Genomic DNA, 25,486 nt, shown 5'->3' on the forward strand with positions numbered 1-25,486 from the left:
ATTGGAAATCTAGACATATGTGCAATATGTTCAAATAAAAGAAATAAACATCTGAATCATGTTTTCTATCTTCACTTTCCTGTATTAACTTGCAAAAGGAAAAACATGGTATAGCCACTTGAAAATGTTTGTCATCAATAAAGGTATATCTCTATTAGCTTTAGAAACATTATGGTCTATTTAAATGGACTTGTAACCATTCGATTATAAACCTCTCAATTTTCTTGAACTCATTTTGTACTCACAATATAAGTCATTATACTTAAATTACTCTCATTTCCTGTACGCTAATTCTTCTTAATGTTATCAGTATTCTCAAATCGTTTCCACAGATGCAGCTATATACCATTACTTCTACCTTAAATAGAGATGATTCTTAATTGTTGAGACATTTGTGAAGTAAATTAGAAAGTCATCTACAGGTTTATCAAATAATAGGGACAGAATAATTTAGGTAAAGTGTTTTTACAGAGCATATCAAAATGGAAGGTAAAAAGGTCAGTTCTAGATCTATTAATAAAAAAAGTCCAATAAGGCTTACAATAAAATCCCAATGAAACACTTAAGATAAAACACAGAAGCACGGTTGAAAATGTGTTGCCCAGCCCAGAAATCTATAGCTATCCTACTATTATCACATGTCTGAATCTTAAGTTGTTTCATTAAGGTTTTCATTTTGTGTGTATGTCCAACATATTGTTAGGGAAGAAAAGTAATACTGCAAGCAATACATTAATAAAAATTATTGGAGGAGTAAATTAATTCCATCTAGCTTAAAAACAAAACAAAACAAAAACAAAAACAAATAGCCAGGCGCTGGTGGCTCATGCCTGTAATCCTAGCTACGCAGGAGGCTGAGATCTGAGGATTGTGGTTCAAAGCCAGCCGAGCAGGAAAGTCTGTGAGACTCTTATCTTAGAAAAAGCTATAAGTGGTGCTGTGGCTCAAAAGTGGTAGAGCACTAGCCCTGAATGAAAAAGCTCAGGGACAGGGCCCAGGACATGAGTTCTAGCCCCATGGCGGACAAAACAGAAGAAACAAACAAACAACAACAACCCCCAATAACCATAATAATGAGTGAGGTGGGAAAATCCCCAGTTTTCCTGTTACATCTTGCACATTCTCATTCCACACAGTCCAGTGAGTTTATCATGGAGTCATCTTTATTGCATGGTTTTTCAGATCCAAAGCAGTGCTAAAAGTATATCGCAGTGCTACTCACCTGGCCAGTATCATATGCTTTTCACAGGCCAAATCACATGAAGAAATGGTTTCTGGAAGCTGCTTTTATAGTTTCCAAATTAGGTTTTTCCTTCCTCATTAGAAGGAGCCACGTTGGTATCTTGCGGAGGATCTGGCTTTGTGAGATTCTGGGATACATATAAGAAACAACTTCTGGCTGAGTTTTTGGCTCATGGTGGAACTGGATCCATTATTATGTCTATTGACAAACTGAACAAATACCTTACCACTGGGGCCACTGATGGATGGCTGAAAATCTGGAATATAGAGGTAAATTGAAGAAGTTCTCACATTGTCCTAATTATTATTTTTCTTGCTTTTTGAGCACATGTCTAGTAAGATCGAATCTGGTTGTACAAATTGAGCCTTGTCTGTTTTTTAGATAGAGGAAGAAATGGTCTGTCTTGAGTATTTTCTTTTTTTATTAATTTTTTTTATTGTGAAAATACCGTACAGAGGGGTCACAATTACATGAATAAGGTAATGAGTACATTTCTTATCAAGCATTGTTGCTTCCTTTCAACAGAGCATGTTCAGGTTTTGAGCAGAGACTTCTTTTAAATAATTGATGGAAAAAGCCAGAATTCTTCTAAAATCAAAACATACTAATATATAGTCAAATCAGACATCAAATTTAAGAATACAGTTTGGCACTAGAGCATTAATTGAATGTAAACAATTATGATATCTTTATTTGAAATTAGGATGAACATATAATTTAGACTACTTGCTCTTCATCTAATATCGCTGCCATTCTGAATTAGTTGTTTATTAAATCACTGCATCCCTGCTCAATTTTCAAATAACATTATAAATTACATAATATTTTATAGTTTATACATGGCAACATTCATGTCTATTAAAAACTTTACTGTTTATTTATTTTGTTCTCATTTTCTTTCCCTTCTCTTTCTTCTTTCCACTTCCCAAATCCATAAAGTCAGTGAGAAGGTCTTTCTTAATCCATGAGCTTCCTACCTTTACCTCCTGAGTGGCTGACATAGTTGTGTGTCACCATGCTCAGCTTGTATTTTTCACATAGGATCTTACCATGTTTATATTTATGAGCTGGCCTAGAACTACAATCTTCCCATCTCCACTTCTAAGAAGGCTTTAAAAAAATAAATAAAATGTTAATACCATTGTTGTAACCTCTGCTATCATGAATTCTCTTTTGCATGTAGATCATAGATTAATGAGATCCAAATGTACATATTTTTAATTTCAGTCTTCTTGTTATATCATTACAGTTGCTTTAATAGTTGAGTTTTTAAAGTCCTGGTATTTCTTTCCCCTCAGGAGTACTGTCTTCATTCCAGTAAGAAGAAAATTACACAGACTCCACCTCTGATAAGATCATGGCAACCTCATGAAGACAGAGTAAGCTCCGTGGAGATATGTGAGGCCGGTGGCCATGTGCTGGTCATTTCTTCTTCTGCCGACTGCAGTGTCTGCATGACGGGGCTTGGCGATGTGCCTGTTCTGATCTTTGGTCAGGTAGAGATGTGGCTTCTTGATTACTCTCTGATTGGCTGGATATTCCCCATGACCATAAGCCGCTTTCTGCTTGCATCTATCAGTTAATGTTCAGTGGTCCTGAGAGGACTGACTTTCTTTCCTGATGGTCTCTCTAGGTATGTGGAAATACGGTGGCCATGCACAGCCCAAGGTAGTGTCTGAAAAGAAATGAATTCCTTCCATTTCAAATCCACGTGGATAAAGATTGTTTATCATTATTAGTAATAATTATATACTGTTGGTAGTAATAATGAGCTTAGAGCCTGAGCATTGTTCCTTTTTTGCTCAAGGCTATCACTCTACCACTTGAGCTACATCTCTCCTTCCAGCTTTTAGGTGGTTAATTAGAGGTGAGTCTCATGGATTTTTCCTACCTGGTCTGGCTCTGAACCCTGATCCTCAAATCTCTCCTTCTGGAGTAGTGTTTGCTGGCATGCTCAATTTGTTGTTTCGAGATAAGGTTTAGGGTAGCTAGTGCCTGGCAACCATGTGGTAAATATCAGGTAATAGTAACAGTAATAATCAAATGTAGCACATTTTAAATTAAAATAAATCTTTTTGGTCATTTGCGTCTGCTAAATTAATGACAGGCAACATCTGTTAAGTTTTCCCCTATGTATTTGGATGATTTAAGATCTTTGCATGAGTTTACTCTCTTAATTTTCACAATTTCTCAGTCTGTCATGGGGGCAGGGTGTACTCCCATTGCTTCTATGTTAAGATAAAGCAGAATTATGAAGAATTTAAGGAACTTGCCTGGGAAGGAAATCTCGGTGGCAGAACTGGACTTCCAACCTACTGAGCCCACTTCAGATCCTACCCCTTGCTTGTATGAAATTAAGCTAGAACTTGTTTCTGTGAAATAAATTGGGTAGTGGAGGGGCTGGAAAAAGGAAATATTCATGATCTCACATTTTATAATTTTTCCCCACTTTTTTATTTCCTTGGGAACTCTGCCCAAGTTCCTTTTGTGCTGAGAAAGCAGTCTATGTCTCAGTAGTTTTAACCAGGAGAGTTCAGACATGGTGGGGTGGGTTTAAGGCAAAGCCCCTCTTGGTGTCCCCACATGTATTGGTTCCTTTCAGTAGCCACAGGTTTTAATCTCATTCTGGGGGAATATGGCAGTTCTCGTACTGCGGGAAGATATGCTTAGTTATTGCTCTGTGCCAATGTTATGATATCCTATATCCACACATATGGAAACAATTCTGGGCAACTCTTTAGGGTGAAGATAAGTCAGAAAATCTGGGAAAGTGAACTAATGCAGGCCTGAGCAATGTGGGATCACCACTGTACCTCGTGTGGCCTGTATGAGTGCAAGTAAGGCAAATGCTAGACTTTTCTAAGTAAGGACAGCAGCTGCATGGGTGGATGTGCAGTGGGTGAGATGGGTGGCTCATGCCTGGTGCTTTAAATAGAATAGAATTTGAAAGCCTGCTTTGGCAACTGAAGAAGTCCATGCGCTGTAGATGTTACCAGATGAGCACAAGGATGCTGCTGGGATGGAGGACAACACTGAGTAACAGACAAAGAGAGGCAGAATTCTGAAGGGGCTAAAGTCTGAGTATAAGTCCCTTAGTTGGGGTTGAAGTAAGAAATATGCCCATCCTAGCTATGCATGCCAAATAAACTATGCCTGCCAAATGCCATCTGTAGCTAACTGTATTTTCATTAAGAAAATGTGTTAGTGGAGTTGCTCACTTTTGCACCATTGATATTTCTCATCAATAGTTCTGATTGTCTTTATTTTATTGATTGATTTTTATTAATTTTCAGAAATATTTGGGCATTTTATTACAGAGGTTACATAAGTCAGATAGTGAGTACATTCCTTTTTGAGCAGTGTCATTCCTTTGCCCGCTCTCTCCCAGTTTTTCCCTCCCTTCCCTACCCACATGTTGTCTAGTTCATTTTCAACATAGTATCTAGTCAGTATCACTGTGCCTCCTCCTCCTTCACAAAGACTGACAAAGGAACAAACAAGACAAAAAGAAATGAAAACAAAATCAACAACAAAATAAAAAACTCTTGATTCTACTTCTTGGAGTTCATTTCAATAATTTTTATTTTATAGAGTCAGAAGCACATAGCTATTGTGCCTATGTGATCCTCTCCTAAGAATATATCTTTCTCTGTATGAATGCCTAGAGACCTATATAATTTATCAGGTCTCGGTGTATACATTTTTTTCTTTTATCATCAGTTTGTTTACTTGTAGATTTATGGGCACATTCTATTTACCACAAGTGAGGGAAAGCATGCAACCTATGTTTCTTTGGGTCTGGCTTGGTTCACTTAGTATATTTTTTTCCAAGTATTTCCTTTTCCTTACAAATGGTACAGTATCATTCTTTCTGTTGGAAGCATAGAATTCCATCCTTTTTATATCACATTTTTAAAAATTCATTTGGCCACTGAGGGATATCTGGGTTGATTCCATATCTTGATTATGGTAAATAATGCTGTAATGAACATGGTTGTGCTGGTAGCTTTAGTGTGGGTTTGTTTATGGTACTTTGGGTAAATGCCCAGGAGTGGGATTGCTGGGTCATAGAGGAGCTCTATATTTAGTATTTTGAAGAACCTCCATACTACTTTCCAGAGTGGTTGAATGAGTTTACATTCCCATGAACAATGTAGTGGCATTCCCTTTTGGCCACATCCCTGCCAACATCTGTTATTGTTAGTTTTCTTGATAATGGCCATTCTAACTGGCATGAGGTGGAAGCTCAATGTTGTTTTGGTTTGTATTTTTTTTTTAATGGCCAGAGATGTTGAACATTTCTTCACATGTCTATTGGCCATTCTTACTTCTTCTGAGAAGTCTCTCTCTTTAAGTCTTTAGTCCATTCATCAGTTGGGTAGGTGTTTCTTTGAGGGTTTATTTTTGAGGGGTTTAATTTTTTGGCTCTAAGTATATTTTAGATATGAGGCCCTTGTCTAGTGCATAGCTGATAAAAATCACCAGTTCTGTGGGCTTTGTATTTTTCTTGTTAGATATGTCCTTTGCTATGCAGAAACTCTTTAGTATGATGCAATCCCATTATTCTAGCCTTACTTTCATTTGTTGTGATTCTGAATCATTACTTAGGAAGTTTCAAGCTATGTGTAGGTGCCCTAAAATTGACCCTATCCCCACCTGTAATATTTCTATGGTATCTGGCTTTACATTGAGCTCTTTGATCCACTTAGAATTGAATCTGGTGAAGGATGATGTATAGGCATCTAGCTTCAATTTTCTGCATATGTATAGCCAATTCTACTAGTAGAATTGAAGAGGCTGTCTTTCTTCCATCCTGTTCTTTTGGCTCCCTTATCAGATATTAGGTGGCTATAAGTTTGTGGGTTCATTTTGTTCCATTGGTCCTTTGGCCTATTCTTGTGCTAGTACCAAGCTGTTTTTATTACTATGGCTTTGTGATAGAGTTTGAAGTTTGTATTGCTACTCCTTCAACAATGTTCTGTCTGCTAAGGATTTTTTTTTTGATTCAGGGTCGTATGTTATTCCAAATGAATTTGTGGATTGTTTTCTCTATGTCAGTGTAGAGTGTTGTTTGGATTTTTTGATGGATATTGCATTGAGTTTGCAAATTGCTTTGGGCAGTGCTGCCATTTTAATGTTAATTCTTCCAATACAGGATCATTAAAGGCTTTCTCATTTTCTTAATTCTGCTTCAATTTCTTTTTCAGATTTTTAAAGTTTTCACAGTAGAGATCCTTTATATCTTTGGTTAATTAGTAGGTTGTGGTTTTTTGGAGGCTATTACAAATGGTATTGTTTTCCTGATTTCAGTTTCTCTCTCCTTATTGCTGGCTTACAGAAAAGTTACTGATTTTTGTGGGTTGATTTTATACCCTGCTACTTTGTCAAAGTTTAGGATCAGCTCAAGTAACTTGGTGGAAGGAATCTCTGGGGATTTTTAAATACAGGATCATGTCATCTGCAAAGAGGGAGAGTTTTACTTTTTCTTTCCCTATTTGGATCCCCTTGCTCTTGCTAGGACTTTAGTCTTTCCAAATCTTCACAAATCCATATATCTTATATCCTTCTTGCTTGTTTAGGACAGAAAAGGAGCCACCAGAACTGGGCCAGTTTTAGAAAGGATGGCAAAGACGGCAAACATAAGGGCAACGAAGCTTTCTCATCCCTTCTGCTTAAGGTTTCTTTTGAAGGAGTCACTTTTCCTTTTTCAAAAATTCAAGTGCCTTGAAAATGGATGCTATTTGTCTCAAGAGAGAAGAGAGGAGGGAAGGGTAGACAAAAAGGAAGGGAAGAGAAGGGAGGGGAGGAGAAGGCAAGACAAGGAAAAGAAGGGAAGGGAAGAGGAGGAAAGATAAGGGAAGAAAGGGAAGAGGAAAGGATAAATAGAAACTCTTCTGACATTTAAATGTAGCATTTATGTTTCAGTTGAATTACCATTGGTCTAGTAGATATAAAAAACATGAGAGGAGGCAATAATATATTTTAATTTCTTATATTAAGACTTAATTTTCTGCAATCTTGTTAAAATGTGTAAGAGTCAATATAATATAATGTCATGTAGTTCATGAAAGATTTTTTTAGAACTACCTTTCAATCACTTGAAGGATAGCTTTTGATCTTCAGCTAATTTTCAAGTTAGTTTTTTCCCAAGTGTTCTGGCATGCCTATTTCTAGAGCTGGCAAAAGAGGGGTGAGAATATTTTGTCCACAAAGACACATTTATTCAAAGAAACTATCAGATGATTGTAGGATAAGAAGAAATTAGATGGTGCCCATATTTTCTAGAGTTTTCCTCCAGCTCTAAATTCTGTCCTGCTGGGCAGTTTGGGCAGTGGTACCTCTTCTCATCCAATTGATGTGGTGGTTAGGAATGGCTGTCTCTCTCCACCCAGTGTTGAAAATATGATTTAAATTTTTTAAAAAAATCATGAAAGATCCAGATTTCTTGCTTCCTTTGGAAAAGAACATATCACTCTCCCATGGAATCTATGGTCCCTGCATGCATCCATTTCCTGTTCACAAATGGTGTCTGACACAATGACCCATGCTGGAGAGGCACTTTGGGCTGCACTCACAGGGAAGGTGGCATCCTAGTTGTGGGAGGGTGGAAGAGGAGGAGATGGTAGGGTAGGAGGAAGGAGAGTTGGCAAGGGCCAGGCTTGCTTTCATAGGAAATAGCTCAGTACTGAATCCCTTCTGAGGGCTGCTACCTCCTTATGCTACACACCTCCCTCTAGGTTCTATCTCTTAACACTTGCCCAACGTCTTTCCACATCATCATATTCAGTACCAGCTTCTGGGTACCAGTCTAACTGGGAGTTCTTATGCCATAAAAACCTCATTTCCATCAACCTGGTTTCATGGGATGAAGGACATTCCTCTTTTCCTCTGTTGGATACTAACAAGAGGCTGAATTTCTTTTGTTATTTATTATTGGATATGAGGTTCATTTCATTTGCTGACCTTTATTTCCCCTTAGCTCTGATAAGCACTAATATTGTAAACCTTTAGAACAACATTGAGCAATCTGTAATGTAGTCAACTATCTTCAGGATGCCTTATGTTTTGCTCATATCATAAAGGTTGTGTTCTGTGGTACAACCTGTGAGTACAACACGAACAATATATGACAAGGAAATTGATCTTGTATTTGAAAAATAGAACCGATTGTCAATGGGGATTTTTAACTAGATGGATACATTTGCTGTGTAGGCAAACTTCTGTGAAAATGATTATATAGCACACTTTTATAACAAAATCAATAATTGCACAGTTCTTTTCAGGATTTTTTTTAAGAAGTAGAATGCAAACAAAGTAGTTGTAGGAAAAAATCCTGGAGTTCTTTAATAAAAGTTTGTTTTGGTTTTTAGTAACTACACATTTTGCTATTCATGATTTTAAAGTAGAAATAAAAAATAATCTTTTGTAGTTTATTGTTCATTTTGTTTCTTATGCCACTTCTCATTATATACCTTTATTAAATGTAGACATATGCTACATATTTATATATGTGTTACATATGACTCATGTCCCCTACAAGACTGTAAAATTCCTTAAGATAAGAATCCTGCCTTAGTTATTTGTGTACAAATCTCTAAGAGCTAATGATCTCATATGTGGGCTTATGGTAAGTTTACAGCAAAGGAATCTATTTATGGTAGATTTAATAATAGCTTAAAAAGTAAATTTAAATAATTTACATGAACATTAATTTAAATAAATAAACACCATTATTTAAATACATAAAATTTGAAATTTTTATTTTATTTTTCTATTTTTTGTTAGTTTACATTAATAGTGCAATGGGGTTTCATTATGATAATTTCAGTGTACTTTGAACAAATTTATATCCATTAGTTATATTCCCTTCACTCTCCCCCTTCATCCTATTTTCAGTGTTTTTGATAGGTTTTTACATTCATGTTCCCCCCTCCTCCTTCTTCCTCCTCCTTTTCCTCCTCCTCCTCTTCCTTTGTCTTCCTCCTCCTTTCCTCTTCCTCTTCATCCTTCTTTTTTTTCTCTACCTCTTCCTTTCAAATCTAGCTTCTACATTTAAGTGAAAACATGGGATATTTGGCATTTTGAGCTTGATATATTTCATGCAACCAATGACTTTCTGTTTCAGGAAATGACATACTTTATTTTTCTTTATAGTTTAGTGATACCTCACGGTATATAAATACTATATCTTCTCTATCTGTTTATTGGTTGTTGGGAACCTAGGCTGATTTGGCAGCTTAGCTATTGTGGATAGAAAAGTGATAAACTTGTGGGTGTCTCTCTTTTATTCTGACAAAGTTCTACAGATACATGCCTGACAGTAGTATAGCAAGGTCAGTCACAATAGTAATCATCAAGAAAACAAAACAATATGTTAGCAAAGATGGGGGGAAATAAATGGTAGGAATAAATGTTATAGAAATAAAATTGATTTTTTTCAGGCAAAGCATTGGCATATTGAGAGCTGTCTTGCTCCACCTAAAGGAAATATGGATTTAATGGAAAGTGAGTATCAAGAGGAAACCACGAAAGTAAAGTCTTTATCTAAAGATGATCCATTTGCAGACCCAAGTGAACACTGTCTACTTAGCAAAGAAAGTGAAGATGACACAACACACAGGTGAGTAATTTGAAGTATTACTCAAATGTCAGCAGGAACCTACATCAGACAGAAGTTTGGCCCAAACTTTCTTCTGTGCTTTATGGATATTCAAAAGCTGCCTCAAAGATTTCTCTTAATTTTGAGGGGATAAGTAAATATATGGGTTTGTCACCAGGGGCATATCTGGTTTTATTTCTTGAACCAATGACTTCCTTTATGTACTTATTTTTCTGGTTGAAATAGGGTTTATTGCTACGTATCACAGGCTGGCCTGTCTCATGCTTCTTGGGTATAGGCATGTGCCATCATATCTGGCCTATATAGGTATGTATGTATATATGTATGTATGTATGTATATATGTATGTGTGATCTATCCACTGTATCTATCATCTATCATCTCAGAATGTTTGTCTGACTTTAATTTTGGCCAAGTGCACATGAGATTATATAAAAAGAACTTTACAAAGCTTGATTTTGAATATTAGACATCACTTTTCTTGAATCTTCTTGCCTTTCTGTATTGTCCCATCCTTTGTTTCTTCACATCACTCTACAAGATCCCAGTTCATTTACTCTTTTTTTTTTTTTTTTTTTTTTTTTTTTGTTATTGGTTGTGGGGACTGAACTCTGGACCTGGGCGCTGTCCCTTAGCTCTTTAGCTCAAGGCTAGCTCTCTACCACTTGAGCCACAGCACCACTTCTGGCTTTTTTCTGCTTTTATGGTACAGAGGAATCAAACCCAAGGCCTCATGCAAACGAGGCAAGCGCTCTACCACTGAGCCACCTGCCAGCCCATCATTTCCTCTTTAATGGTAGACAGTTTCATGATTTTTTTTTGTGTGTTTTGTATGCTGTTGTTAATCCTTGCTCTCAAAGTTTTACTTTCTATACTAAACCGGCATCTTATTTTGAGACCATGATCTCCTGTACTCTAGTTTTCTCCTACAGCAGTGGAACTTCCCCATCTGCATAATTTTAGGTTTTTACAAAAATTTGCAGAAAGTATAAAAAGTTTCTCTGTCATCTCTACTATCATCCCACAAAATGTCCTGCATGATTAGTATGGCCCATTGATTAGGACTGATGGATAAATATAGATATTTTACTAGTAAGAAAACTCTATAGCTTCCATCACAGCTCATTCTTCATTTTTACAGTTCTATGGGGCTTCACAAAAGCATAATGTTGTGTTTCCACTGGAGAGTAGATGGAGTATAGTTTTACTGCTCTACAAATGTATTTGGTTCCACATATCCATCTCCATTCCCCTTGAGTCTAGGAAACTATTCATTGATATTTTACTGTTTTCTTAATTTTGTATATTGGAGAATGTCAGATAGAGTGGTACATTTTCGGCTTCATTCACTTAGAAACATACTTTTCAGGTTACTCAAAATCCTCAAATGATTTGTGAATTCTTTTCTTCACATGATTGAATAATATTACATTGTAGGAATGTACCGGTTTGTTTACCATTGTTTACCATTAAAGGACATCTTGATTGCTTCCACACTATGAATAGTCATTGTAAATAATAAGTTTGCAGTATTTATTTTTTATATTTAGATTTTTAAATTTAATTTTATTGTCAATGTGATGTACAGTGGGGTTACAGTTACATACTTAAGCTAGTGAGTACATTGTGTGGGTCTCTTTATTCATTTATCTATGTCTGTCTTTTCCTCACTGTACTGTCTGCATTATTACTGCTTTATAGTAAGTCAGGTATTGTTTGTTATTACTTCTACGATAGTCTTCAATTTTTTTTTTTTTAATCGGTCATGGGGCTTGAACTCTGGGCCTGAGCGCTGGCTCACAGCTCTTCAGCTCAAGGCTAGTGCTCTACCACTTGAGCCACAGCGCCACTTCCCATTTTCCAATGATTTATTGAAGGTGAGTCTCAGGGACTTTCCTGCCTGGGAAGGCTTTGAACCGCGATTCTCAGATCTCAGCCTTCTGAGTAGTTAGGATTACAGGTGTGAGCCACCAGCGCCTGGCTTATAGTCTTCAATATTATGTTCATATTCTGGGTTTTAAAATACTTTCATAAAAACTTTAGTTTAGCCAGGTGCCTGTGGCTAATGCCTGTAATCCTAGCTACACAGGAGGCTGAGATCTGAGGATCTTGGTTCAAAGCCAGCCTGGCCAGAAAAGTCCATGAGACTTTGATCTCCAATAAACCACTAGAAAACCAGAAGTGGCACTGCGGCTCAAGAGGTAGAGCACTTGCCTTGAGCTGAAGAGCTCAGGGACAGCGCCCAGGCCCAGAGTTCAAGCCCTATGACCGACAAAAAAACAAAAAACAAAACAAAACTTTAGTTTATTGATATCTAAATAATAACTTGTTAAAACTGGTGAGGATTGTGTGGAATCTACAGTTAAGGTTGGAAATCATGGAGAATATTTATTCATTCCACCTGTGAATAGCTCTTCACTTGTGTCTTTTTTATTCCTTTCCTTATAGTTTTGTACATTTCCTAACACAGACATTCTTACATGCAATTTGTTAGAGTACATATCCTATTTCAATTTTGATGGTAATGATAATTACGTGCTTTAAATTCCAAAGTTCAATCATTTGTTGTTAGATTATAAAAAAGATAGTGACTTTTGTATAATAGTCCTACATTATGAATCCTTGTCATAATAGCTTATTTGTTCTAAAGAGTTATTTTTTGTTTTTGTTGCTTATCCTTTGGGATTTCCCACATAGATGATTATGCCATTTTCAAGCAAAGGCAGGTCACATTTATCCTTTCCCAATGTATATACTTATAATTTCCCTTTTTGTTTTGTTACATTAACTAAGACTTTCAATAATGTCAAGAGAGCAAGAGAACATCTTTTTGTTGTTCTCAGTCTTAGGGGGAGAGTATACTATGTCTTATCATTAAGTGTACTAATGGTATGTCTTTAATAATTTTTTTTTTATCAAGTAGAGTAAATTCTCCTCTTTTCCCCCTTTCTGAGCATTAACATGAATGGATTTTTATCAAGATTTTTTTCTGCATGCATTGTCTAATAATACATTTTTCTTCCTTAGTCTATTGACATAATGATTCTATCAATTCATCTTCACATGAATACCTGGATTAATCTTATATATACAACTATGGTATATAATTTTTGTACATTGTTGGAGTGGATTTGCTAATATGATGTTACAGATTTTTGCAATCATATGCATTAGAGAGATTGGTCTGTGATTTTTCCTTTGTTGAACTATCTTTAGATAGTTGGGCTGGCTTTTACAGAGTGAGTTACAAAATGTGCTTCTATTTTCTGGATCAGATTGTAGAGAATTGGTGTCATTTGTTCCTTCAATGTTTTGCAGCTTTTACCAGTGAAACTCTCTGGATGTTTTGGCAGGTTATTAATCATTAATTCAGTGAAGAACTGTAAAATGTTTATTAAAAAAAAGAAGCATTTTGCCGGGTACTGGTGGCTCAATCCTAGCTATTCAGGAGGCTGAGATCTGAGGATCATGGTTCAAAGCCAGCACGGGCAGGAAAGTCTATGGGACTCTGATCTCCAATAAACCACTCAGAAAACCAGAATTGGTATTGTGGCTCAAGTGGTAGAATGCTGGCCTTGAGCTGAAGAGCTCAGGGACAGTGTCCAGGCCCAGAATTCAAGCTCCATGACTGACAAAAAAAAGAAGTACTTTTCCCAATATGCACATATAATACCAAATCAGAATTCTTCTAGAGTTAGACATTTGAATCTAGTACTTAGAGAAGAATGAAAATATTTGGTAATTTTGATTTCTTTCTAAGTAAGAAAAGAAAATAGGTCCAGAAAGTGTCAAAAATGGTTTTATACAATGTGCACCAGGTTCAACTGAATGCTGATATAGTCTTTTATGTTGAAGAATTAGGACACCATAGAAAGATCTTTCTTTGGATCTTCTCCATCACCATCTCTCAGACATGAAAGATACAGAAAGAAGAAAGCGAAGCAGAAGGAAAATACTGGCATTGCTCTTCTTTAGCTTAGCACACATGGAAAAGTTCTTTGTACTAGAGATAAGAGTCTCATGGACTTGTCTGCCTAGGTTGGCTATAAACCATGAGCCTCAGATCTCAGACTCTAGAATAGCTAGGATTACAGGTGTGAGCTACTGGTATTTGACTTGATCAAGAACTCTTTGGTTGCCTGAGTCAGGCACCTCTGTATTTTGTGTTTCCAGAAAATGCATTTGTAAGCTATCTGTTGTGTCCCACCCTCAACAACTCAGGTCTATCACAAGACACTGATGGGCTTTGGAAAATCATAAAAGATTCTCTATGCTTCTAATGTTTCCTCTAGCACAACTCCAAGATTCACTTCTATTTGGCCCTTAGGAAACTCATACATCTTTCCTACAACATCCAATCCACTGTTTCCCCTGCCCAACTTCATAGAGAAGCTGCAACCATAAGTTTTCACCTGTAGTTATATATATATAGATATATATAGATATCTATCTATCTATCTATATCTATCTATCTATCTATATATGTACACATATACACACACGTGTGTGTGTGTGTGTGTGCGCGCGCACATGTGCACACATGCATGTGCACCACTGAATTCAGGACCTGGGTGGTAACCCTGAGCTTTTTCACTCAAGCTTGGCAGTGTACCACTTGAGCCACAGCTGCACTTCTGAGTTTTTGGAGAATCAGAATCTATGGACTTTGCAGCTTGGGCTAAGTTTGAACTTCAATCCTCAAATCTCAGTTTCCTGAGTAGCAAGTATTACAGGCACCTGATTTGCAGATTATGTTGTTTTTATTTTGTTGGTCATGGGGGCTGAACTCTGGGCCTGGGCACTGTCCCTCAGTTCTTCAGCTCAAGTCTAGTGCTCTACCACTTGAGCCACAGCACCACTTTCGGCTTTTTCTTCTTATGTGGTGCTGAGGAATCGAACCCAGGGCCTCATGCCTGCGAGGTAAGCACTCTACCACTAGCCATCTTCCCAGCCCCAGATTATGTTTTAAATATGAAGGAGATATGGGCCTGCTGTACCCCTCTGATGGCAATGCTAGGGTAAATGCATTAAGCACTTGGGTCAACATGGGGTGAGACCAGCAAGGAGGAGCCCTCCAGGCCTGGAGTATGCACCTCTCACTCTCCACACTCAGTTCTGTTTGGTGTCATCAGTCCTGGTTCTGTACCCTAGAGTCTCACTAGAACCCCTCAAAACTAACAGACTAGCCTGTGCAGGGAATGGAGCACTCTACCTTGGAAACTGGGGATGAATTTTTTACCTTCTAATTAACAATCCTGCTGTCAGACTTTTTAGGCCTCTACTGACAGACACTAGAAGGAAAAAGAATTCTCCTTTTAAACATCTGTGACAGTCAATTATGCCTCAATGTTTGTTCTTCCATTTCCTTGAATTGTGGCTTGTTGAAATGTCAAGTGTCATTGTACGTTGGGGCTGAGGGATATTTTCAATTTAGAAATGTAGCACAGTGAATCTTGTACAAGCATAAAATGTTGAGAACAGAAAGATTGTGTTGAGGTTAAAATGCGCTTGCCCCCCCTCCCCATCCTCCCCACCCAACTATACAATGAGGAAATAAAGTCCTGACCGGGTAGCAGGAAAATCATAGCTCCTCTTTGTATCACAGGCTGGAATGACTGAAGGCAGGTGTGTCAGGTCCTGATTAAAACTAGTTCAAGCAATGCAGCAATGTCCCCTTGTATTTTCTGCCAGTAATGGGGCTTGAACTCAGAACCTTGAGCTTGCAAATGTTCTGTCACATGAGCCATGTGGTACTGGGGTTTAACTGCTTGCTAGGCAGAGGCTCCACCGCTTCAACTACTATCCCAACCGTGCCAATTCTAAGGGACTTGTTTTCTTTGAATGAGACTATACTTCGTTGTCATGTCTATATTTTCAAAACAAGCATACTCATATTGCCTTTTCTTAAAGAGCTGAATTGGTAGCTTATCCCCATCCCTTTCTGTCAGATGTCTCTCTGTCCACATAGGCTAGGCAAGCACCCTGTCACTGGGGGACTGGATTTAACCCCAGGCCTGTTTTTTCTAATTTTTCTACAAGGGACACACACACACACACACACACACACACACACACACACACACACACACACACACACACACACACACACACACACACACACACACACACTGCCTGGTGGAAATGGTTCACCCTTCTCCCCAATTTTGATTATTGTCTTTAAGTAGTTGTACAGAGGAGTTTCAATTCAACATGGCAGTTTTTGAGAACAGTGTGTTTCGATCGACGTCACCCCTTCCATCGTTTGCTTGAAAACTTGACTCAGGCAACCAAAGAGTTCTTGATCAAGTCAAATACTAATAGCTAACACCTGTAATCCTAGCTACTCTAGAGGCTGAGATCTGAGGATCATGGATTAAAGCCAACCCAGGCAGACAAGTCCATGAGACTCTTATTTCTAGTACAAAGAACTTTTCCATGTGTGCTAAGCTAAAGAAGAGTAATGCCAGTATTTTCCTTCTGCTTCACTTTCCTCCTTTTGTATCTTTCATGTCTGAGAGATGGAGATAGAGAAGAAGCAAAGTAAGATCTTTCTATGGTGTCCTAATTCTTCAACATAAAAAACTACATCAGCATTCAGTTGAATATGGTGCAAATTGTATAAAACCATTTTTGACACTTTTTGGACCTATTTTCCTTTCTTACTTAAGAAAGAAATCAAAATTACTAAATATTTTCATTCTTCCCTAAGTACTAGGTTCAAATGTCTAACTCTAGAAGAATTCTGATTTGGAATTATATGTGTATATTGGGAAGCGTGCTTCTTTTTTTTATAAATATTAAACAGTTCTTCTTGTATCTACATTTCCTATTATGATTGCATTCTCCCACCCTCCCTCTCTCCAGGCATCTTCCCCTTTTCCCACTGATAAGTTTTAAAATTCACAAGTATATCTTAAAGATGGAACTGCACTGTGCCAAATTAGATAGACATACAACAGAAGAGATCTTCTCATTCCAGAGACCCCAGTCTCTAGGCTGCGGGGGAATTCTAAGTAGGAGACACAAAATTTTTTCCATTGTACAACATTTTTTCCAAAGGACAAAGATGAAAAAAAATGTTTGTGCTCCTTAAAAGTTCTGCTTTTATCTAGTTCAAACAACTGGCCTGGAGTAAATCTAAGACTCCCTAGCCATGAGAGAACACAGAACTATGTCATTTAGGAATTATTGAACTACTTGAAAGAAAATGGCTAAAAATGTATCATCAGTTTTGACTTGTCAAGGGCAACTGTCAATTCCATTGGAAAGTGACTGGGCTCTGTGTGGGAAACTCACAGGCCAAGAGAATTGTCAGCTTCAAAATGTCCTTTGAGCTTTCCACTCAATACTAAAGACATTATAGGTCTTTTTAGTCTCTCCTTACAAGATACTCTCTAAAACTTGGGGAAAAGCATGGTAAGTGAAGTAAAACAGGCCCAGAGAGACAAGGGAAGCATATTTTCCCTGATATATAGAAGCTAGATTTAAATACATTGGGTGGTATGCAAGTGTATACAAACTTATTAACTGAAAAACAGCAGATTCAAGGGAGATCTCAAATACTGTAATTCCTTAAAAAAGGCAAAGTCAAAGTTGAACAAAAAGAAGCAGGTGCTTGAAAGGGGGATCATGGGAAAAGGGTAGACAAAGGAAGAGGAGAAAAGAAGGAGGCGAATATAGTCAAGAATTCAATGTACATCCTCTCAAATTAAGAAGAATGGGAGACGAAGTGGGGGAGGGGTGACACTGTGGTCATAAACTGCTTTGTTAAATGGCAACTCCTTTGTACAGCTACTTAAAAATAATACAAATATAAATGAATAAATAAATAAGAAAATACTTTCAAACGATTGTGCTTGTGACCTTATCAGCTTAGTCAATGAAAGGAGAAGACTATGCCACTTCCTGTCCATTGGAGAAAATGTGAAAGAAAAATACATAAATGAGAATTTAGAGAGACTGAAAAGAAAAATGCCAATTTGGGGTGTGTATGAATGCAGCTGAAAATATGCTTTCATGAAGGAGAAATACATGGCAAAGGACAAAAAAGGGAAATAGGCTACAGAATATTGAAACAAATAAGAAACATGAGGAAAATTAAATAATCAAAGTCTGAAGGTATGAAGAAGAAAAAAAGATGTTGATATTAACTTCTGGCTTATATAAAACATTTGAAATATCATATCAATTTGCTTTATATAAAATATTTCAGGGGGCTGGGAAAGTGGCTCAAGTAGAGTGCTTGCCTTGCATGCATTAGGCCCTGGGTTCGATTCCTCAGTACCACATAAGCAGAAAAAGCTGGAAGTGGCACTGTGGCTCAAGTGGTAGAGTGCTAACCTTGAGCTGAAGAACTGAGGGACCAGAGCCCAGGCCCAGAGTTCAGGCCCCACAACCGACAATGTCGTTTGAGAAGTAGGTAGGTGGTAAAGAGTTATATTCAGTTCAAGTCCTGGGAAAATAAATAAGAACAGCATTTGAAAAAAGGGAAGGGTAAACAAAGGAGGAGGCTACAATGCTTGATAAGAAATGTACTCACTATCTTGCCCATGTAATTGTAACCCCTCTGTACAGTATTTTCACAATAAAAAATAAAAAAATTAAAAAAGGAAAAAAGAAAAAGTAACCACAAATCTTTTGTTGTTATTGTTTTTAAATTTAATTTTATTGTTAAGAGGGGTTTTTTTGTAAAGAGGGGTTACAGCTACATATGTAAGGCAATCAGTATATTTCTTGTTGAACATTGTTATCTCCTCCCTCATTTTTTTCCCACTTTCCGTCCCCTCAAGACACCCCCACCCCCACCCTGCCACCAAATTGGATAGCTCATTTCCAACATAGTGTCTTGTGAGTATCGCTGTTGCATTGCTTCACCCTTTGTCCTTTGTCTCACCATTTTGTTGTTTCCCTTCCCTTCCTCAAATCAGATAAATGTGTATACAAGATGCAGGGTACCAGAATCAAATACAGTGACCCCAAGTCTCAATGCTAAGGTAACAACTGGTACAGAGAAGCACAATGGACATGCAATTTTCTGAATTTATAGTGATACTTGTTTATTTGCACTCACATAAAATTATTTTCATCCAGGAAATAAAATGGCTGATGTAGGCAATGAAACCTTAGAGTCTTTCTTAGAATAAAAAGATAACACATGTTTTCATTGCTGGACAATTTGGACGTGCAAGCTGAAAATGAACAAAAGAAAGCAATCCTGTAGCCACACCACAGTTAACATTTAGGCATGCCGTGTGGCAGACTTTGTTCCAGCATCTGTATAAAAATAAACATGTGAAAACTTTACAAAAAAGGCTACAAGACTTTTCATCATACCACCATAGAGTGTTAGCTTCAGATTTCCAAAACATTTGAAGAAGAAATGTTTTGAAAATATATGTGATTCAGGTGCTGATGACTCGTACCTGTAACCCTGTCTACTCCAGAGCCTGCAATATAGAGGATCACAGTCCAAATATGCTAAATAACATGCTCTTATTGTAGAAGAAAGGTTATTCTGAAGGAAGAAAGTTTACAATGATTGGAGTAAAAAAATAATAATCTATCCTAAGCCTTTTGGGTAGTGTGATCTTTAGATCACAGCTTCCTGAGTAGCAGGGATTACAGGTGTGAGCCACTGGTGTCAGACTTAACTGGACCCTTGATTTCATTAATCCTTATTTCTTTATATCACCACCTGGATAGTAGGCATTTTACCAAAGGCATGAAATACCTCAGGTAAAAATAAGATATGCATTTGCTATAGCCAAGAGTGTCAATTCAATCTATGATTATATTTTGTTTAATCAGGAACTCTTTTCTTCTAGTGTCAGAGCATCAGAAGACATCAATTTACTTATACCCTATAAGGAAAGAAACACCTACAAGAAAAAAGCAGATAAACTTTACTGTGGTGAAAGTACACACAAAGCAGCCAGTAAGTAAGCATGGCAGATGCATGTTTGTATTGTTATTTATAGACTGGTGTGAATGAAGGAAGGCAATATTCTATCTGCCAGGAATGAATTCCTTAACAAACAGAACGTAAGGCTTTCCCTTTAATAAGGGAGGAAAGTGGGATGTAGAGTTATTGATTGAGCTATCCAGGTGTGTGCATCGGTCCAGTGACACAACTGTAACATCACACCCTGAAAAGCTTGCATAAAGCGATCACCGAGGATCATTGTATCAATGACATAAATTCAGCACAGAGAACCATTTCGTGCCTGACTTCTCTTGTGTGCATCTGAGAATGTAGCTGTTGATGACTTGGCTGGTAGAATGGTGGCGACCTAAGCCTGGGATCCCCAAGGGAAGAGTGGTACAGAAAGGCTTATCAGAGGGTGCAGCAATGCAGGAGCAAGAAGTTGTGCGGGACTATTTAAGAGTAGGGTTACGATTGATAAAATAATATACAGTGAGCCTGGCATGGGTGGTTCATGCCTCAATCCTAGCTACTCAGGAGGCTGAGAACTAAAGATTGAGACTGGAAGTCAGCCTGGGCTTTTAGTAAAATCCATGAGGCTCTAATTTCCAGTTAGCCAGTAAAAAGCCAGAAGTGGAGGTATGACTCAAGTGGTAGAGCAGCAGCCTTGAGCAAAACAATCCAAAGGAGAGAACAAGACCTAAATTCAAGCCCAGAACTGACACACACACACACACACACACACACACACACACACACACACACACACACACACACACACACACACACACACACACACTCTATTATTATTGTCGTTGTTGTTGTTATCATTATATATTGTAGATTTTACAAAGGTAGAAGAAAGGATTTGGAGTGTTTTTTCCACTACGAAGGATAAGTCTTTGAGAAGATAGATATATTTAACCCTATTTTAAACACTACAAAATGTGTATATGAAAGGAAACTATATGTGCCATTTAGTATGTACTGTAGCTAATTTAAATAAGGATGAAAACAGAGAAAATGGGAGATCCACAAAAACTATTTTCTAGTCTAGAAATCCCACAGCTACATATAAGGATATATTAATCGAGTTTTGGGCTGACCAATAAAGATTTTAGTAGAAACAAAAAGTAATTGTAAGCCAGGCTTTGTGTCTTAGCACTCAGCAGCTGAAGCTGAGACTTCATTGAGAATTTGAGACCAGCCTGGGTGAACAAAGAAACAGATCAGTTGAAACAACAACAACAACAAAAATCATTATCATAGGGAAGCATCCCATTTAGCAACATAGGTGAGAATGACAGATCTTATTCCATGCCTATCCATTAGATGATTATCCTTTCATGGAGAACAAACACTGATGTTAGAGTTTCTAAGGAAACCAAACAAAATCATTTGTTAACACTTAATGCTCATCCATAAACTAATCTACTCCATAGAATACATATATCTTCAGGACTATGTGAAATATTATACCTAAAGTCCTTTGACCAATACCGGGCATATCTCAAGAACTAAATGCAGTGACTCTGTGACTCTGTAACTCTGTGAGCTGATGTCTTCAAGTCTATGATCGGCTGATTAACAGCTACATAAACTCAGGCATGAGACAAAGCCTCCAAAACCTCAGCAGCCCTGTCTGTCTCTAAGTACAAAAGATGACGAAATCTCCATTAACTTGATATGGCACATTGGTCCCCAGGAGTAGTCTCTGGCCTTGCAGTATCAAGCATTATGGACAGACAACATTAAAATGTAACTTCTAGTACCAACACCTCTTCTCTCACTCTATTTAATCAGAAGCCAGGAGTGGTAATGTAGAATCATGGTATTGTGGTTTGAATGCTCTCTTGGTTTGCTTGCTCGGCTAGAGTTTTACAACTTGAGCCATGCCTCCAGTTCAGCTTTTTGCTGAACCACCGAACATGGAATCTCAATAGACTTTTCTGCTTGGGCTGGCTTCAAACTATTATCCTCCACGTTTTAGCCTCTGGAAAAGCTAGGATGACAGGTGTGAGTCACAGGTACCTGGCTGTAGTAGTCCATGCTTTAAGAAGTGCTCCAGGTAATTCTGAAGCATGTTGCATTAGTGATCCCCTGACTTAGCACATGTCTTGCTTGGTAGCAGTTGCTGAAGAGGGAGCCTTTTCCTTGGTACTGAGCTACTACCACGCCCAGCCAGAGAGCTGTTTTCTCTGTTCAAAGGAGTATTAAGCACTATGAAATGGTGTCTTGAATGCAGCTTTTGTTGATTTCTGTTTCATTATCCACCTGTCATATGGAGCAAAAAAAATTCTTTTCACTTTGTTTAAGACTAGACTCTGCTTTTCAGGGCATGATTAAAATAGATTCCCATCATATCGTGGTGCGAATAGTAAATGTCATAACCACAAAGCTGTGGTTTGCATTATAGGGGAATGAAAATGTACCTGTGAAATTCAAGATGTTTTGTTAAACATGGGTGGAGGGAGGGATATGATTTCCCTTTTACAAAAGATACAAGTCTCTAAAACTGGAGCTTTTCCAAAAAGAGAGAATATCCATTTTCAAGAGAAACTGGCAAAAAGAGTACAAAATTTGAAATGAAAAATAAATGGAAGGAAGCCTTGAGTTCATCTCTGTCCCTTTGAATAGAAAGAACCCTGGACTTATTTTGAACAGCTGTGTTTAGAGGGTTTACTGATCATTGCAGCTGTACAAGCTGAGTAATGAGAAGGTGAAATTAAAAAAAATTAACTCATGAATGTGCTAGCTTTTTCCAAGGAATTCATGCTATCTTTTCCTCTTCTCCTTCCCTAAACCTTGTTTTTGTGAAGATGCATTTAGGTCATTAAGCATCGGAGCCCTACGAGAGGTACCTGAGGTGAATAAACCTGCTTTTCTTCTAGACCCAGACAAATATTTTAGGAGAGAGCTGGAAGAGGAGAAACCCCAAGTTCCAGCACGGCCTCTACTTTCGGAAAGTATGTCCTCAGCTCTGTACCATTCCCACATCTCTTACCATGCAAATTGGTCCATTTTCTAAGCATGGAAAGAACGACATTTCCTGTATACAGTGAACAGTGAAACCAAGTATGGTTTGACTGTTGAGATTGACAGGTCAGCTGTCAATTTCTGCTGTCAAAAAAGGAAAGTCTGGATGAGACACTGCCCCCACCCATCCCAGCCAAATAACTTTAATTTTCCAAACTGATACCAGGGAAAGAGCCATCACGAAATAGCTTTAGAAAAGAGTCTCTGGCAATCTCGTTTTGTTCTTTTCAGGCCTCTATAAATAGAGGCCACTTAAAGTGTATTGTCTCCCCAGCTTCCAGCTGCAGAGAGAGGCTACAAAGAGAGTTCCAGAAAACTGAACTTGGAAAATACAAGTGAATGATCTCTGAAGATTTGGAAACAAGATGTTGAAAAGGATGCTCTTTTTTTGTTCTTTCTCTCTCAGACTATTTTTGTCTTGCTGAGTTTCTAAGAATTTAAAGAATAATTTCTGTACAAAAATCTCTTTTACAAGGTATTGGCGGGGTGAGGGAGACAGGGGTTGGTACAGCACCTGGGTTCTATGGAGAGCATTGAAAATAATGAATGAAAACACACCAGTGGCCAACTTGTAACTGTCACAAGATCAGAACTGTCCTGCAGATGTCTGAGTTCTCAACTTTTCAAATGCTCCGACACTACATGGGTTCAGTATCATCCTTGAGCAATGAAAACCCTTGGCTGTAGGAGGGTGCTTCCTATCTTGACACTAATAGAAGTTTTAACTTCTCTTCTTTGATTGGTCCCAGGGCTAGGGAGCACATCTGGTCATCAATTTTTCTTTTTAGAAGTAATTCCCCTTACAATCCCGGAACAGCTGTTCCTTCTCCTCACCACTGTTTCCAGGCTACTTGTCAGTGTTCATTATCTTTTCTTACAATTTTTCTTTGCTAAATTTATAAGCATTTGTGTGTTGTGATGTGGGTCATCTATAGTTTGGCTCAATTTTCTTTACAAGCCTGAAGCTCATCTTATTAGGGATCTCAATAATCTTTACTGCACCCAACAGATCTACCAATGTGTCAGCTATCAGAACAAAATCAAACCAGGATGATCCACCTTTAAAAATGAATGTGGGATGTATTTATTTTATTCTAGGCAGCCACAGAGAGGATCTGGGGTCACGAAGAGCAAAGAGGGATCCAAGGAGCTAGGGGAAAAAATCCACAAAACACAAACAAACGAAAGATGCAAGCTGGGTGCTGGTGGCTCACACCTGTAATCCTAGCTACTCAGGAGGCTGCTGAGATCTGAGGACTGCAGTTCGAAAGCCATCCTGGGCAGGAAAATCTGTGAGACTCTTATCTCCAATTAACCATTTGAGAACTAGAAGTGGAGCTGTGGCCCAACATGATAGAGTGCTAGCCTTGAACAAAAGAGCCCAGGCCCTGAGTTCAAGCCCCATGACCGGAAAAGATATAAACAGGAAACAGAATGTTCAAAGAGCAATCAGTTGGAGAGGGACAGGTAATAGTTAGAAGCAGGCACCTGTACCTGTCTTCAGCAGTTGGAGTCCCTGGCGTTTGAGGTATATTTGATATTCTGTAAAAGGAGGAAAGTGCAGACAGATTCTGCTTATGGGCCAGAAAGATGTGCATGTGGACAAAATAGAAATAATGGCTGGGGAGAACTCTCCAACACATGTAAGACCATATGAAATTTTTAAAAAAATAATTTTAACCAGGATTACTTCTAAAAGATTATTTTTTTCTGCTTTGTAATTTTCTTTCTTCAGCCTTCCCTCCTTTGCCCCTTTAAAAAATATTTTCCACTCATTTATCAGTAGTCCCATCTTTTAAAAGTTTCACAAATGCTCTGGGTACTGTGATCTTAACTACCCTGGAGGCTGAGCTCTGGAGAATAGAGCTCAAAGGCAGCCTGGGCAGGAAAAGTCTGGTAGACTAAGATAAACAATAAAAAGCATGGCCCTTATGGTAGAGTGCCAGCTGAGCAACCTTAACTCCAAGCCTAATATTGCCACAAAATAAGTTTTACACACTTGTAAGGGAAACTGATGTAAACCACTAACAACATGGAATACACCTCACATGACAGCTGGGATGAGCATCTGCAGAAGCACACAGGAAGAGACACACAGGAAGAGGTCAGCCTCTGTCAGTGCTGTGCAAGACTAAGCAAGAATACAGATGTGAAGAAGCCCTTTGAGCTCTGACTGCAAGACTGTATAGGAAGACAGAGAAACCAGAGAATGGAGACTAAGAAAATCCAGCACGAAAAGACCCATCAAGGATGAAGGAAGGGATAGGAGTAAAGATGTTCCAAGCTGACAACAGATCAGCTATTATAAGAAGTTGCCCACACTTTACACGTGAGTGCAGAAGAATGGAATGGGTGAAGTTTTGTATTGGTTGGCTTAGAGATGCTGGTATGCTATTTAGAAATAAAGGCAGAGAGGATGGACACACAGGATTGTAACATATGCTGGAGTTCTACCAGCAGATACTGAGATACCCCATGGACATTGAAAGTACTTAATGTATCCTTAGGAAGACACGAAGTTTCTGATATCTAATATCTAATGGCCAGATGTTGGAAACAGAGAGATAATGCCTAGACACTGAGCCTTCAAAGATCTGGAAAAGTCTTGCTGGGAAAAAAATAGACAAGTAGATTATGGCTGTGGTGCATATGTACAAGTAATTATG

General features: G+C 38.0%; 2 protein-coding genes across 3 annotated transcripts in view; both read left to right on the forward strand.

Moving 5' to 3' along the window:
• Positions 1-25,486, forward strand: part of Wdr49 (WD repeat domain 49) — a 115,049-nt gene that overhangs the window by 77,748 nt on the left and 11,815 nt on the right. Inside the window, exons 14-18 of one of the 2 annotated variants that reach the window (XM_069991944.1) lie at positions 1,325-1,512; positions 2,542-2,739; positions 9,685-9,863; positions 19,687-19,796; positions 22,604-22,750. In XM_069991944.1, the coding sequence (XP_069848045.1) occupies positions 1,325-1,512; positions 2,542-2,739; positions 9,685-9,863; positions 19,687-19,796; positions 22,604-22,750 (822 nt within the window). The remainder of the gene's footprint in view (positions 1-1,324; positions 1,513-2,541; positions 2,740-9,684; positions 9,864-19,686; positions 19,797-22,603; positions 22,751-25,486) is intronic. The other variant, XM_069991945.1, reaches the window with a different exon arrangement.
• The window catches only part of Serpini2 (serpin family I member 2), a 45,460-nt gene continuing 44,936 nt past the window's right edge, over positions 24,963-25,486 (forward strand). The window contains exon 1 of the mRNA XM_069991946.1: positions 24,963-25,149. The gene's annotated coding sequence lies outside the window, so the exon portion shown is untranslated. The remainder of the gene's footprint in view (positions 25,150-25,486) is intronic.

The sequence above is a fragment of the Dipodomys merriami genome, unplaced genomic scaffold (assembly GCF_024711535.1).
Source record: "Dipodomys merriami isolate MVZ:Mamm:240054 unplaced genomic scaffold, mDipMer1.0.p SCAF_40, whole genome shotgun sequence".
Lineage (NCBI taxonomy): Eukaryota > Metazoa > Chordata > Mammalia > Rodentia > Heteromyidae > Dipodomys > Dipodomys merriami.